Source organism: Tachyglossus aculeatus, chromosome 10, assembly GCF_015852505.1.
Source record: "Tachyglossus aculeatus isolate mTacAcu1 chromosome 10, mTacAcu1.pri, whole genome shotgun sequence".
In the NCBI taxonomy this organism is placed as follows: domain Eukaryota; kingdom Metazoa; phylum Chordata; class Mammalia; order Monotremata; family Tachyglossidae; genus Tachyglossus; species Tachyglossus aculeatus.
The window spans coordinates 16,697,551-16,714,669 of NC_052075.1; the positions used below are offsets into that span (position 1 = coordinate 16,697,551).

Sequence of the window (17,119 nt, forward strand, 5' to 3'; positions counted from 1 at the left end):
CATTTAATTGATAAAGCCCCATCACCACCATGGTCTTTTCCCCTGAGGCTCCTGAAACCCAAGCTTTGCCATATTTACTGTTTCCTCCAGCAGCTCGTTTTCCAGTGTTCTGCTCCCCTCACATACCCACCTGCTACTCTGTGTCACTTCTCTCCCTCTTCACAGGGGTGGCGGGGACTTCGCCGTTCACGCTCTCTCCCCCGCTGACGGACATCAAACTCCTGCGCTCCTTGGCATTAGCCTTATGTTCCACCTTCGTGACTCGGAACCTGGAGGGTGACACGGAAGTGAGTTTGGTGGGAAGTTTTCAGCGAGGCTGCGGCCGAAAAGCTCGAACAAGAGATGCAGCGGAAACATGACAATTCACAGTCACTCGATGCTAGTGGCTCATGAGCCACTGTTTCCACGTTTCCACGTTAGCACATTGTGATCACTCGGCGCGTCACCTGCAAGTCGGAAGTGGAAGCCGTTGGCTTTAGATTTAGTTAAAAACCCAAATCCCTCTAATATTCATGCTTGCTAGAGCAGCCAAGTATATCCGGAGGTTTCTCTCGGACAGCACTCCCCATATACGATGCAGGAGTGACAGGGAAAGAATCGTACAGGACCCCGACTACTCTGGCTAGTGGGAGCAGGTCCCTTTCCTCCCTGCTCCCCCCAAAACAGCTTGAAGGCATTGAATTGGCTTCCTTTCCACAAAAGTGGGGGCCAGGGCAGTGGAAGGAAATATGAGGAAGCTCAACATAAGCTGAACCATCATGTCAGAGAAAGATCTCTGTGCATCTCTCTCTCTCTGCATCTCTCTCCATTTTTCCAAAAACGCTTCTGAAATTTTACTTTCTCCAAGAGGCTTTCCCTGATACCCAGATCTCATCCTCCTTAAAATCATCTTGAGCCATTCAAACTCACTATGTTTTTTGCATTTTATTGCCTTACTCACTATACTATTTGAACACTTCTTCTTCCTGTTGGTAATATTTTTCGTGGTTAGCTTCCTCACTAGACTGTAAGTCCCTTAAGGGCCAGGATCATATCTACTAACCCTCCCCAGTGATTGGTACAGTCCCCTGCATACTGTAGGTGTTCAGTAAATACTATTGATTGAAATAATGGGTTGAATCTCCAACTGACGAGAGGGGAGGGCAGCAGGATGGCAGAGCGATAGTGACCAAGTTGACTTTGGGTCTGGGTATCATTATTAATGCCCCAAAGATTTGGAAAAAGTCCAGGAAATGATCCTACTGAAAGCTGATTTAGAGCTTTATCTTACCCAGAAAGGGGAGCCAGGGGCCATAGCTACACATTTCCTACATTTAAAGGGTCACTGGATGGAAAATTAGCAGTCAAGTGGAGAGAGGGTGGGTGACCAGAGGGTAACTGGCACACGATTCCTCCAAGCATCTCGGTGTCCCCTGTTAGAGATGGGATCCTGAACTGGCTGGATGACGAGGATGAGCCAGTAATGGTGGTCCTCCAAGCCTTATGTCCTAAGGCATTATTTCTCACCAGGGCCATAAGAGGCTATTCAGTGTGGACTCACACACACCTCTTTCAAGGGAGGAAGCCCTCTCCAGTCCACCTAGAAGCCAGAAACGGTAGCTGGAGCCAGAGCCAGGCTGAGCGGGCAGGCGGGCACGTTGCTCTGCCCTGGAGGCCGGTGAGATTCCCACTGATTAAAGCAATGTGGCACTTGAGCCCAGAAGGTTCCTGCTGGACGGGTGCTTCCAGGGGATTGTCTGCTAGCCACCCCTCTTCTAATAATACACCCTGACAGCCAAGGCCCTCGACTCTTGGCCATTCCTGCTCAGGGCCCAAGATGGACGGAAACGCCAAGTGCCGGGAGTCCGAAGGTGGGAAGAGGGAGTGGGGGGAAGGAGGGGGCGCAAAACTCTGCAAAAACCCCTAGACGCATCCAAGGGCGGGACTTGCCTTCCCACAGAGAGAACTGTGACCTCTCCTTGCCGTCGGCCCCTCCCTTCTTTGGCTCTGGTGGCCGGCCGGATGAAGTGCCACCTCTTGTGCCGACAGCGGCTGCAGATGTCCTGCTCCACGGCTCCTCCGACGGTGTGCAGGTGGTGGCCACAGCCGTGCTTCCCGGGGGTCCCTCCCGGGGACAGCGGCCCCGGGCTGAGGGGAGGGCTACCTGGCGTGGTCGGAGTCAAGGGGCTAGGAGAGAGGGGAGACATTAGGGTTAGGACTAGGTCCCCAACACACTAACAACCGCCCGGATGATACTGTTTAATACTAACATGATTTGAACTGCAAAGAAAAGCTAAGTCGACTTTGATATAAAGCAAGACTGTGAGATCCCTTGGAGGGCCAGGGACTGTGTCAAATGCTCACCTGTCCCTTTTCCCCCCAGCGCTTAGCTCAGTGCTCTGTACACAGTGAGCACTCAATAAATACCACTGATGGACAGATTCATCTCAGATTCATTCATTCATTCAATCATATTTATTGAGCGCTTACTGTGTGCAGAGCACTGTTCTAAGCGCTTGGGATCACACTGGTATCTACTCAGAGGCCCACAGCCACCTTCTGACTGCCTAGGAAAGCCAGTCAGATTTTCCCTTGCCCCTACCTGTATGCTATAAGAAGTGAGCTGTAAATTAACAATTCACCATCCATTAATCGTTAGTTACAACTTTCCTAAATAGTAATAATAATGATCATATTTGTTAAGCGCTTACTATGTACAAATCACTGTTCTAAGTGCTGGGGGTGGAGGGGATACAAGGTGATCAGGTTGTCCCACGTGTGGCTCACGGTCTTACTCCCCATTTTACAGATGAGGTAACTGAGGCACAGAGAAGTTAAGTGACTTGCCCAAAGTCACACAGCTGACCCAAACCAACCAAGAAATGGTTGTCCCTAATCCCTGTGGGGTTAGCTTTCTCCAGCTCCCAGACCAACCTCAGCGTGAGCAGGGAAACCGGCAGCTTAAGCCGAGAGGCAGTCTGAAAATGACCCTGGTTCGGTTGGGAAGGGCAGACAAGAGTAGGCTCGCACCATATTCCCGGTGCCTTGAAAGGGTTAAGTAATTCTCCGATCGGCATCAATGGCTCACTCCCAGAAGGGGAGAGACCCTGGGCCCAAAGTGAAGGAGTTTTGCTTGTTCATTTTTTAAATGGTATTGGTTGAGCACTTACTATGTGCCAAGCATTGTTCTAAGTCCTGAGGAAGATACAACGTAATCAGGTTGGACACAGGCCACGTCCCACATAGGGCTTACAGTCTTAATCCCCATTTTACAGATGAGGTGACTGAGGTACAGAGAAGTTAAGTGATATATACGATTGACGGGCTGACCGACTGACCGACCTCCTCTGGGACCATTGAGAGTTCTCTTAGGATGCCCAGGGGCAGGACAGGGATTGTGTCCAACCTGATTAAACTGTATGTACTCCAATGTTTAGTGCAGTGCTTGACACGTAGTAAGCACTTAGCAAATACCAAAATTATCATCATATCGTGACCCACAGCATCATGGAGGCAGCAATGACTGGCTCAAGGCTATTGGACGACGCAGGGAGTATTGGCAAGTTGTGAGGGAGGGGATGGATGGCTGAGGCCCAAGTGAGACAGGGACTGTGTCCAATCTAATTCTATTGTAGTCACCCCAGCACTTAGCACAGAGTAAAGACTTAAATATCAATCAGTGGCACTGAGTGCTTACTTTGGGCAGAGCACTGTATTAAGCACTTGGGAGAGTACAATAGGGTTGGTAGACACTATCCCGGCCCTCAAGGAATTTACAGTCTAATACTAACACTAATTACTAATACTAATACAATCCTAGCATTAAATGACATGCTAAAATAGAGCATGCTCAAAAGGTTTCGCTAAACTAAATGAAAAGAAAAGAAAGTGAACAGAAGGAAGGGCGCTTGGGAAGCAAAATCGCTGATTCTGGGGTACCAGAAAATGAGTGGGGTTCCCCAGGCTCACCTTTCAGGATCAGACACACTCTTATCAGCCACCATGGCCTTCAGTATATCTGCGTTGGCTGAAAAAACAAAATCAGATATTATCAGCAGAACAAAATGAACCATCAACAATTCCCTGGAAACAGCATGGCCTAGGGGATAGAGCACAGACTTTGGAGTCAGAAGGACCTGAGTTCTAATCCTGGGCTCCATCACGTGTCTGCTGTGTGACCTTGGGCAAGTCACTTCGCTTCTCTGGGCTTCAGTTACCTCATCTGTAAAATGGGGAAGAAGACTATGAGCTCTATGTGAAAGAGGGACTGTGTTCAACTCGATTATCTTGTGTCTATCCCAGTGCTTAGTACAGTTCCTGGCACACTGTAAGTACTTAATAAATGCCACAATAATTATTATTATTATTACTATTGTTAATACAAAGAGATTCTATTCTTGAAGCAAAGATGCCATCCAGTGGGCCCCTCTTATTCTTTTTTTTAATGGCATTAAGCGCTTACTATGTGCAAAGCACTGTTCTAAGCACTGGGGAGGATACAAGTTGATCAGGTTGTCCCACAGGGGGCTCACAGTCTTAATCCCCATTTTACAGATGAGGTAACTGAGGCACAGAGAAGTTAAGTGACTTGCCCAGAGTCACACAGCTGACAATTGGCAGGGCCGGGATTTGAACCCATGACCTCTGACTCCAAAGCCCGGGCTCTTTCCACTGAGCCACGCTCTCTCCACACCACAACTCAGCCCAGAAGAAAATATCCTGGCACGCTTCAAAAGCGGAGGAGCCTTTTAAGGAGAATTTGGAGTTGTTTCCTTGCATCTCACTAGTGGGGAGCCCCAAGTGTCTGTCTAGAGACCCCCATATTGTACCTGGTACCCCAAAGACGGATAATCCAAAAAAACTGAAGAAGGGTACGGTCTATGCTAGACGCAAATTATGTCTGAATGAACAATGTAATGTCAATTATCTGGAAAAGAAGCATGCATAGGGCATTTTTGCTTTTGGTTTAAGACATTTTTTACGCCAAATTCCCATGTTTTACAAAAACAATGACTTCATTTTCTCCCCCCCACTCCCCCTAGTCATCCAAACTTTGTATTGTGCCTCGATAACAGGTAATTGGAGTCTCTTGGGTGAGATCTCTGCAACAAACTCTAGTATGTGAAACTTGTGGGAGGGAATACTTCAGATCACGGGAGGTGGCTAGGGAACAACGGTCTTGGTTCTGCCCAAGGCTGAGTTTAGCGAAATGCTTTCATCCCCCTCTCTGGGTCAGAAGAGACTCAAGTCCCTTCTGCAGTCACTTATCTCACTCACCAGCCTGTCAGCAAACCTTCCCCGCTGGCTCCTGAACACTGCGCAAGCCATTCTCTAGACTATAAACTCATGGTGGGAAAGGAATGTGTCTACCAACTCTGTTATATCACTGTATTGTACTCTTCCAAGTGCTTAGTACAGTGCTCTGCACACAGTAAGTGCTCAATAAATAAATGATTGATTCTGATCGTGGCCATTCCCAAGCCGGCGGAAGGCCACTGGAGCGATCAAGGGAGAGGCCGGCTGTGGCGTACAAGCGGAGAAGTCACGAATGAAATAGATCTTATTAATAGTCATGAGTCGGCGGAAACTCACAGGAAACCTGTCAAAAGGAAAAGCAGACACAAAAGGGAGCGGGAAAAGCAGTCCTAGCTGAGCAAGGAGATCACTGTCAGCCTCAAGCAGGGCTGTGAGCAGACAGACACCCCCAGAGAGAGGTGTAATAGACACCTGGACTATTGGGGTAGCAAGCTTTTAAATCTTTTCTGGTCCAGTGGCCTGAGTTTACCTTGATGGGGGCAGGGACAGAGAAGGGCAGGATTTGGTCATTCCCCTGCACCGATGTGGCATGGAGCCACACCACCTGTTTCTTTCCCATCTGTGCCCGAGTGGGGACTGAGTGAGGCCTAAGGCAGAGTTAGCGGGGGGCAGGGGAGGTCAGCAGGGGAGGACAGAGGAGGGGTGCCAAGCTGCCCACAGTGCAGGCAGTCCCCCGCCAGCCTTCACGGCCCTCTGAACTGCTCAGCTTGGGGCAGCTCATCATCATCATCAATCGTATTTATTGAGCGCTTACTGTGCTCAGAGGATGGCCGGGACGAGAAAGGACACCTGCATGTGCCTGCCCAACTACAGCTGTGAACCATTCTTGAGGGAGCCCTTTTGAACCCCACGGAAGCAGGCTATTCCAGCCACGCTATCCTCTTCCTCCTCCTTTCCCGCCTCCCACCCTAAGTGGCCAGAGAAGGGACCACCCGGCACTTAGCTCTCCCTCACCACTAACCGCAGAGTTCCCTTCGGCTCTGCTGCTCCCCTGGGCCAGACGAAGGGGCCGGAGGGGGTGTTGGGGGAATGCTGCTCCCCTGGATAATAATAATAATAATAATAATGGCACTTGTTAAGCGCTTACTACGTGCAAAGCACTGTTCTAAGCGCTGGATCAAAGCAGGGGGCCAGGGAGGGGAAAGGATTAGGGGAAAAAAAGGGGACCAAATCTCCTCGAGCATCAGCTCTCTCCCCAGGGACTGGCCTGGGGTGGTGTGACTAAAGCGGGGCGTCGATCAATCAAATGATGGCATTTATTGAGCTCCCAAAGTGCACAGAACACTTCATTAAGGGGGTGGGAGCGTACAGCAGAGTAGGTAGATCCCTGCCCTCATGAAGCTGAAGATCCAGCAGGGGAGGCAGACACCAAAATAAATGACATGTAGGGAAAGCAACGGAGTACAGTGATATGGATGAAAGTGCTGTGGCGAGTGCTGTTTAAGTGCTTAGAGGGTCTGGACTCAGGTCTTCTCTAGACTGTAAGCTCGCTGTGGGCAGGGAATGTGTCTGTTCACTGTTATATTGTACTCTCCCAGGTGCTTAGTATAGTGCTCTGCACAACGGAAGCGCTCAATAAACACGATTGACTGACTCAACTGCTTAAGCGACTCAACAGGGAGGAAACTAGGTGGGGAGATGAAAGAGTAATCAGGGAAGACCTCTTGGAGAAGCGTGTTATTAGGAGGTCTTTGAAGTTGGGGAGGGTGGTGGTCTTTCGGATGTGAAGGGGAAGGGCGTTCCGAGCCAGAGGGAGGATGTAAGCGAGAGGTCAATGGTAAGAGAGAAAAGAGAGAGCGAGGCACAGTGTGCAAGCCAACTTCTGGCAAGGGTGCTGACACTGCCTTAAATCATCCTTTCAGGGTGAGGCTTCGGTTTCAGAGTTACGTATAGTCCGAGAAACTCATCTGAGCCCCAGATGAATCTCTTAGTTCACCCCACGAGCAGTGACAGACGAGTGAGCCATTACCATCGTGCCGGGAGACGGCTCAGACAGGAAACGCTTGGCAGAGCGTAATACCAGAGCCCGAGGATGCATCCCGTGCTGCCATCTTTAGACCCAGAACCGGTGACCCGGACCCCAGCCCTGCCCAGCATGGGCTCTCCGCTTCGCCCTACCTTCGTTCCTCATGATGAAGTTAACGATTTGCCCCACGGTGTCACTGTTGTCATTGATGCTGTCGTTCAGTTCTGGGGAAAGAAAGAGAGCACTGAGAATGGGAAGAAAGAGAACAGTGAGAATCAACTGTGAGCTTCCCATCCCGGGGGACATCCCCATTCAGCTGTGCACCTAGATCGGCTGAGCAGTGACCAGACAGCCTCTCGGACTAGACGACAGGTCGCTCATTCCAGACCCCAACACTAAATCCCCAGTCTGGAGGCCAGAGAGTCATTATGGCTCCTTCTATGACAACTCCCCCTTGGAAAACTGGGTGACAATCAATCAATCAATAATATTTACTGAGTACTATTACTCTGTGCAGAGCACTTGTAACTTGGGTGAGTACAATAGAATTAGTAAACACGATTCCCTGCCCTGAGAGAGAGCGTACAATCTAGCAAAGGAGACAAACACTCAAATATATTGGACATTTGATATTTTCCTCACCCTCAGTCCCACGGCACTTTTGTACCTATCTATAAATTATAAATTATTTATATTACTATCTGTCCCCTCCGCTTTAGACTGTAAGCTTACTGTGGGCAGGGAACTTGTCTACCACCTCTGCTGTATCAAAATCTCCCAAGCGCTCAGCACGTTCGGCACACAAAGCACTCAACCAATACCACTGAGGTCGAGGCTGAATATGATGAGTGTTTGAACCACTGCATTAGCCTTTTGGATGAGGAAGATGGGGCTGATTTTAGAGATCTTGTGAAGATAGGGCAGGTGCCTGGACCAGAGTGGATGAAGGGGGAAGAGGAGGATTCTGGAACAACAACCAAAAGGTTCTGACAACAGACTGACTATAGGGGTTGAAAGAGAAGGAAAAATCAAGGTTAATTTCAGGGTTACTGGTTACAGACTTGTGGTTAACTGTAATGAGCAAGGTAAGCTGATGAGATGATTTGGGAGGGAAGATGAGAAGTTCAGTTCTGGATATATTGAGCATGAAATGTTGAAAGGACATCCATGTAGAGATATCCTGGGGGAAGAAGGAAGAAGGAAATGTGAGATTGCAAAGAAGGGGAAAGGAGAGATAGATTTGGGAGTCACACCTATACAAATGGTAGCTAAACCACAGGAGTAGATGGGCTCCCTAAGGGAACTCAGAAAAGAAGGAGACTCCAAACAGAGCCTTGAAGGGCACCCACAGTTGGGGGAAGGAGGCAGGGGAAGAGCTGGCAAAAGAGACCTTGAAGAAGGACTGGCTAGAGATAAGAGGACAGAATTGGGTCAGTTAAACCAAGGTTAAATTGTTTCCAAGAGACGGGTGTGCGATCTACAATGTCAAAGGCTACTGTGTAGACCCAGCCCATTCTGCAGAGCTCCCAAAGGCCTGAAGTTTCTGATTTTCCATGCATTTGCCAGTATCAACAGAATTCCGTTACTGGAGCCCAAACAGAGGATTGCAGGGTAGTAGTGATCAAGAAACAGGCTGGAAGCACCCCAAAATCTGGGCTCTGCGGGGGGGCGGGGGGGTGTCCCTGAGAGGACAGTTCCTTCCCCACTCCTTCCTTGCCCACTGATGCAGGGGAGACTCCTCACCCCAGGGAGAATGGGTGCAGAATCTCTGGGAACAACTGCTAGAAATCAGGGAAACGTCTGACTAATCCCACCCAAGGCAACCCAGCAGGGAAAAACAGTGCAGTCTAGTGGAAACAGCACAGGACTGGGAGTGAGGAGACCCGGGTTCTAATCCCGGTTCCATCACTTGCCTGCTGTGTGACTTTCAGTGAGTCACTTAACTTCTCTGTGCCTCAGTTACCACATCTAAAAAGGGGGATTAAATACCCGTGTTCCTCTGCCACCTGCCTGCTGTGTGACCTTGGACTAGTCACTTAACTTCTTTGTGCTTCATTTCTCTTATCTGTAAAATGGGGATTCGATGCCCGTTCTCCCTATGACTTAGACTGTGAGCCCCCTGTGGGACAGGGACTGTGCCCGATCCAATTACCTTGTATCTCCCCAATGCTTAGAACAGTGCTTGGCACATAGTAAGCCCTTAAACACCAAAATTATTATTTATTATTATAATTATCATCACTGTATGCGGATCACTGTGCTAGGCAATTGGGAGAGTACAATAAAGTACAGTAAGTACGTAGAAATATCTTAAAAACTATAAAAAATTGACACTATCCCTGCCTCAAGGCACTTACAGGGTAGTATCTAACCTTATGCTTAGCACAGGGCTTTGCCCACAGTAAGCAGTTAACACAACCCACGGATATTACTAGAGGAACCTGAGAATCATTCCCTCCAGCAGGAATGCATGGCTGCTTCTCTTGCTGTTGTTGTAGCTCATTTGCCTAATTCAGTACCTTTGTACCTTTCCCTAGCACTCAGTATGGTGTTAGACACGAAGCAAGCACTTAACCAACCCCAGAATAAATGCTAAATCCATTTCTCATCCTCTTTGAATCCTGGTTTTTAACTGCACAAAACCCTAGGGGCAGATTGTCTCAACAGGGCCACGCCATAACTCCCTGCCCCAAACTTTCCCCAAAAGAAGCATCGCAACACCCTCCGCATGCCACCAATGGTCTTAGGGAAAAATCAGAAGAGGGTGTAACCTTATGAGCCCTCTGCTGTTTTGCTTAAACTCAAATAGCTAGGAGGGGGAGGAGACAGAGGGCCTCATTCCTCTCCCGCCGTGCTGAGAGGCATTTTTCAAATCTCTTCCGAGCCACCTTCAGGGGCTGCTGACCAGATCTGGTCCCCGTTTTCCAATTTCCACCCGCAGAGGCTCAATCGGAGAAAACCGAACCGGTGGTGGGGCCAGCAGGCCTGGTGGGAAGGGGACCTTTTCCCATCAAAGCGTCTGCCTTGGAAGGCGGCACAGGCTTCGGCTGGAGAGGAAGCACCGAGGAGGAAGTGACAGGCCGTGCGGGCTCGGAAACCTCGGTGTGTGTCCCGGGCCCCTGCTGACGGCATGTTTGAGGCGGGGGAGAAGCCGGTCCACACGGCAGGAGGCCCCGAGCCAGCCTCCTGTCAGAAGCGGGCACCCTCAGACCACGGATGGTGGAGATTTCTGTCGGCCGGTCCGGCCACCCCAGATGGGGCACTGTGTGTGTGTGGGGGGGGGGAAGGGGAACAGCTAGCCTCGCTGCTGACGAACTCAGCCTCCGTTTAAGTTTACTCCCAGCTCTCAGATGACTCACTATGTCAGTCTTGTTTTCTTGCCACCTTGAAAGGGCAGAGGGGTGGGCGGGAAAAATCAACAGTGCAGGAAGCGGAATGGCTCCCTCTCCGCGACCGCCTCAGTCGGGCCCTTTTAGGAAAGTTTCCGGAGGAAAAGGAGCCATGGGTCGGGGTCGAGGCCGTGCTTTCTGCTTCTCCTGGGACCTCGGCCTGGGCCACCGCTGAAGAAGCCCCGGGAGCTAATGAAGAGGCTTAACTCCCTGCCTGCCATCTGTTCCTGCTCACTGACCTTTCACATGCAGGATTCCCGGCTGAGGCCCAAGCTGGGGCTGTGACCTTGTCGCCGGACACCAATAAAACCGGTTTAGTAGCAGGGTAGTCTCTTAAGCTGCCCGAGCTAATACTCTCCAGGCCGGCACAGTCCGGCACAGTCGGGCCCAGCACAGAAATACAGGGTAAACAGGCTCAAAGCCCATCCTTCTTAGGGAACCAGCCCCAGGGCTTTGGTCAGCGGCTGGCCAAGGCTAGGGCCAACACTGCCTCTTCCAGTCATCGTAAAACTTTTACTGGTTCCATGGCTTTGAAACAGAGACACGACGTCCCTGCAGCTGGGCCGCATTCGATAACAACAGTAATAATAATTATGGTATTTGTTAATCAATCCATGGAATTTATTGAGCGCTTACTATATGCAGAGCACTGGTCTGAGCACTTGGAGGAGTACAATGCAACAGAATAAGCAGACATGTTCCTGCCCATAATGAGCTGTTTACTATATGCCAGCCACTGTACTAAGCACTGGGGAGGATACAAGCAAATCGTGTTGGACACAGTTCCTGTTCCACATGGGGCTCACAGTCTTAATCCCCATTTTAATAATAGTAATAATGATGGTATTTGTTAAGCGCTTACTATGTGCAAAGCATTGTTATAAGTGCTGGGGGCGATACAAGGTGATCAGGTTGTCCCACGTGGGGCTCACAATCTTAATCCCCATTTTACAGATGAGGTAACTGAGACACAGAGAAGTTAAGTGACTTGCCCAAAGTCACACAGCCAATAAGTGGCAGAGCCGGGATTAGAACCCATGACCTCTGACTCCCAAGCCCGTGCTCTTTCCACTGAGCCACGCTGCTTCTCTATAATGATGGCATTTGTTAAGGACTTACAATGTGCGAAGCACCGTTCTAAGGGCTGGGGGAGGGGGATTCAAGGTGATCAGGTTGTCCCACATGGGGCTCACAGTCTTAATCCCCATTTTACAGATGAGGTAACTTAGTACAGTGCCTGGCACATAGCTCTTAACAAATGCCAAAATTATTATTAATGATAATAATAAGAAGTTAGAGAAGCAGCTTGGCTTAGTGGAAAGAGTCCGGGAGTCTGAAGGACCTGGGTTCCAATCCCCCGCTCCTCCACGTGTCTGCTGGGTGACCTTGGGCGAGTCACTCATTCATTCATTCAATCGTATTTATTGAGCGCTTATTGTGTGCAGAGCACTGTACTAAGCGCTTGGGAAGTACAAGTTGGCAACATATAGAGATGGTCCCTACCCAACAGTGGGCTCACACTCCATTTCCCTGTTACTTTATCTGTAAAATGGGGGTTAATAATAATGATAGCATTTATTAAGCGCTGACTATGTGCAAAACACAGTGACTTGCCCAAGGCCATACAGCAGACAAGTGGCGGAGCCACTGAGCCACGCTGCTTCTGCGTTTTACAGGTGACATCACTGAGGCCCAGAAAAGTGGAGTGACTTGCCCCAGATGACAAAGCTCTATCCACTAGGCCATGTTATTTCTCTTTACGATCCCATAAAGAAGAAACGGCAAAGGAGACTTTTGGCGTCTAAACCGAGACCCAGGGGTCACGTACCTATTTTCTCTGCCTTTTCCTCCTCTGGGTCTTGTTCTGCCTCCGTAGTGCAGCGATACCCTCTCTTCTTGAGCAGATGGCAGATGAGGACGCCCAGAAGGCCCATGATGAAGAACACCGGAACGAGGGCAAAGGCGATGTACTCCGGATGCCCATTCCCAGAATGAGCAGGTGACGACGTCGCCTCTTCTCTGTAGCTTGGCAGAGGGCTGGGGTAATAGCCATCTAATAATAATAATAATAATAATAATAATGGCATTTATTAAGTGCTTACCATGTGCAAGGCACTGTTCTAAGCGCTGGGGGTATACAAGGTGATCGGGTTGTCCCACAGGGGGCTCGCAGTCTTCATCCCCATTTTACAGATGAGGAAACTGAGGCCCAGAGAAGTGAAGTGACTTGCCCAAAGTCACACAGCTGACGAGTGGCAGAGCCAGGATTTGAACCCATGACCTCTGACTCCAAAGTCTGTGCTCTTTCCACTGAGCCACGCTGCTTCTCTATAATGATGGCATTTATTAAGTGCTTACTATTTGCAGAGCACTGTTCTATGCACTGGGGAGGTTTCAAGGTGATCAGGTTGTCCCACGGGGGGCTCACAGTCTTAATCCCCATTTTACAGATGAGGTAACTGAGGCACAGAGAAGTGAAGTGACTTGCCCAAAGTCACACAGCTGACAATTGGCAGAGCAGGGATTTGAACCCATGACCTCTGACTCCAAAGTCCATGCCCTTTCCATTGAGCTATGCTGCTTGGGTGCGCATCTGGAAGGAAGCGCACACAGCTCAGTATCTGACGGCGATAACATTCAATGGCAGCTGGGCCTGGTGGGAAGAGCCCAGACCGCTTAGTAAGAGGGCCTGAGTTCTAATCCTGACTCTGCCACGTACCTGCTGGGTGACTTTGGGCACCTCTCTACGCCTTGGTTCTTCCTATCAGTTCAACGGGGTGTAAATAATCGTTCTTCCTCCTTTTCGACTGTGAGTCCCATGTGAGACGAGGACTATGTCCACCCTGATTACTTTTTATCTACCCTAATGCCTAGTACAGTGCTTGGCACTTAGAAAGCACTGAACAAATACCGCAATTCTTATTGTTATCACCCCTAATGCCTAGTACAGTGCTTGGCACATAGAAAGCACTGAACAAATACCACAATTCTTATAGTTATCACCCCTAATGCCTAGTACAGTGCTTGGCACATAGAAAGCACTGAACAAATACCACAATTCTTACTGTTATCACCCCTAATGCCTAGTACAGTGCTTGGCACATAGAAAGCACTGAACAAATACCGCAATTCTTATTGTTATCACCAGTGACCGGGAACGCCCAATCTTTGGAAAGGGCTGAGTGTGGTTTTTGTTGAAGCAAACCCCTTCTATACAGAACTGGGAACTCTGGGCAGAGAATGTGTCTACCCACTCTGTTGTATTGAATCTCCCAAGCTCTTAGTAATAATAATAATAATAATAATAATAATAACAATAATGGCATTTATTAAGTGCTTACTATGTGCAAAGCACTGTGCTAAGTGCTGGGGAGGTTACAAGGTGATAAAGTTGTCCCACGGGGGCTCACAGTCTTAATCCCCATTTTACAGATGAGGGAACTGAGGCCCAGAGAAGTGACTTGCCCAAAGTCACACAGCTGACAATTGGCAGAGCCGGGATTCGAACCCACGACCTCTGACTCCAAAGCCCGTGCTCTTTCCACTGGGCCACGCTGCTTCTCAGTACACTGCTCGTCACACAATAGATTCTCAATAAATACCACTGAATAAAGTTATCAATCAATCAGTGGCATTTACTGACTGCTAAACGCTGTACTGAGCACAACTAACACAAGAGGCATGTTCCCTGCCTCCAAGAAGCTTACAATCTAACAATCGAATGGAATTTATTGATGCAGTAAAAATGCTCAACAGGGAGAGCGCTTACAGGGGAAACAAAACAGATCAACGTGATTTGCAAATAAGGGGAGCAAGAGGAAGGGCAAAGATCTTCTAGGAAATGGTCCAGACATATCAAGATGGAAGGTCCCAAATATAGCAAAACATAAATAAATAAAAAAGTAGACATGCGCAAAAGTGCTAAGCATAGATATAAAACAACTAAGTGTAGGCTTTGGTTGATGAGACTGGGGTGTCCTCAATGAATCAATGGTAGTAAATGAGTGCTTACTGCGTGCAAACCACAGTGGTAAGCACTTGGGAGATGCCAGAGAATAGGTAGGCACAATCCCAGCCCTGTCGTAAATTAATCAGGGAAAGACTTCAGGAGGACTTTGAAGATGGAAATAGTTACAGTCTGACAGATTGTGGGGGGACATGGGAGGGAGGGAGGAAGTTCCGGGCTGGGGGGATAGCTGAGAGGGTTGGAGGTAGAGGAGCTTTAAAAGCAAGGGCCAGTTGAAGCTGAGCTTGGGAAACACGGAGTTCAAACCAGGTAGAAGTGGGTGGCTAATGAGTGAGTCTATAGGGTGAAGGATAAAATTCCTGGCATGAAAAATAAAAGGATTAAAACAGCCCACAAAATGCACAAAAGTTATCGGTCCACCCAAACATCGAGTATGATTAATTTCTGCTTAAAAAAAGACGTTTCTTCCCCCATCTGACAAGTGCTCTGTACAGTGCTCTGCACACAGTAAGCCCTCAATAAATACCATGGATTGACTACTCTGATCCTCATCAACAAGCAATTGTTGTACCCTGTTTGCAGTGTCGTGTGGGGCATTCATTGTACTTTTCATGCTTTAGGTCCACAATGGGCAATCTCGACGTTAAGAATTGGAAAGAGCAGGGAAGACACCCTGCAGATCCGTTAGCCACAGGACCAAATTTTGATCAGCGAGTCCACAGGGGTCAGTCATTAAGTATGATTCTTCTAGGGGACTGCAGTATATTTTATAAGCTGCACTACTGAAAATGGGGCTTTCTGAAATGGAGAATGATTCTGCACAGTGGACTCTTTAAAGATTTCATTCGCAGACTACGGGTTCAGAAGTGTTGAGGATTCAGCTGCCCAGAGAAGCAGTGTGGCCCTGTGGATAGAGAACAGGGGTAGGAGTCCAGGGTTTGTCCATTTGCCTGCTGTGTGACCTTGGGAAAGCCACTTAACTTCCCGGGACCTGCATCCTCCTCTGTAAAATTAAGATTAAATACTTTGACTTTTGAGCCCCATGTACGGCAGGAATCGTGTCTGGTCTGATTGCATTGTATCTACCCCGAGTGGTTGGGCATGCGGCTTGACACACACGGCAAATGCTTAATGAACACCACCACAGTGAGCTAAATGCAGGGGGATCAGGAGAAAGCTTCTTAATCCCTCCCCGCGGGGTGTGTGGAATCTAGCAAGACACAGCTCGAATCCTCCAACTGGGATGTCACCACAGCGGATTTTGCTTTGTGACTTTGACTTAATGAAAGACAGGTGTTGACCGAACTTCTGCCACCACCTCAAACCCAGGCCTTTGTGCCTCCTTCCTGGGTGCCAGAGGGCAGACAAGGAGACTCCTGCACAGATAAAGCTGCCGTTTGCACGCTGGGGCTGGGCCCTGCTTGGTTTCCATCCATCTAGAGAAGCAGTGTTGCCTAATGGTTAGAGCACAGGCCCGGGAGTCAGAAGGATCTGGATTCTAATCCTGGCTCTGCCATTTGTCTGCTCTGTGACCTTGGACGAGTCACTTAACTTCTCTGGGCCTCAGTTACCCCATCTGGAAAATAAGGAGTAAGACTATGAGCCCCACATATGACAGGGACTGTGTCCAGTCTAATTTTCTTCTATCTAGACCCAGACTTAGATAGACTTAGTACAGTGCTCTGCACCCAGCAAGCGCTCAATAAATACGATTGAATGAATGAATGGACAACTAATACCGCAATTATACCACAATTATATAACTAGTATTATCATCATCATTATTATTATTTCCAGGGCTCTTTTTGTCCCTGGCCAAGCTAGGGAGTGAATGGGAGGCACTGCTAGGGGAGCAGCGGAGAAAGGGTAAGCGGGTGGGAATTAAGATGGGGAGAACAGATGATGACGACGGTAATTATTTAGGTAGGGCTTACTCTGTGGCAAGCACTATGTTAAACAATCAATCAATCAATCAATCATATTTATTGAGCACTTACTGTGTGCAGGGAACTGTACTAAGCGCTTGGGAAGTACAAGTTGGCAACATATAGAGACGGTCCCTACCCAACAGCGGGCTCACACTGAGGTAGATACAACCTACACAGATCAACAAGGCCCTAGTCCCACAAGGGGTTCCCAGTCTCAGGTGGAGGGAGAGCAGGCATTGTATTCCCATTTTACAGATGAGAAAATTGAGGCACAAAGAAGCTAAACAACTGGCCTAGGAAGCTAAGTGGCCTAGTGGAAAGAAGAGGAGACTGGGAGTCAGGAGAGTTCGTTGTACTCCCAGCTCTGTTACTTGCCTGTTGTGTGACCTGGAGCAAGTCACTGAACCTCTCAGGGCCTCAGTTTCCTCATACAAATACACCTCTTCCTATCCATCCGAACTGCTACTATGCTGCTCCAAATACCCCATCCCACCTTGACTACTCCATCAGCCTCCTCACTGATCCCCTGTCTCCTGCCCATACTTGGCTGCGCTTCCTGGATCATTAAAAAAAC

At 48.8% G+C, this 17,119-nt stretch overlaps 1 protein-coding gene across 1 annotated transcript in view; it reads right to left on the reverse strand.

The window, feature by feature from the left end:
* RELL1 (RELT like 1) overlaps nucleotides 1–17,119 on the reverse strand; it is a 70,210-nt gene that overhangs the window by 19,493 nt on the left and 33,598 nt on the right. Inside the window, exons 2-6 of the mRNA XM_038752856.1 lie at nucleotides 12,479–12,703; nucleotides 7,414–7,485; nucleotides 3,949–4,006; nucleotides 1,930–2,166; nucleotides 131–269 (exon numbers count right to left, since the gene is read on the reverse strand). Coding sequence (XP_038608784.1) covers nucleotides 134–269; nucleotides 1,930–2,166; nucleotides 3,949–4,006; nucleotides 7,414–7,485; nucleotides 12,479–12,703 — 728 coding nt within the window. The 3' untranslated portion in view covers nucleotides 131–133. The remainder of the gene's footprint in view (nucleotides 1–130; nucleotides 270–1,929; nucleotides 2,167–3,948; nucleotides 4,007–7,413; nucleotides 7,486–12,478; nucleotides 12,704–17,119) is intronic.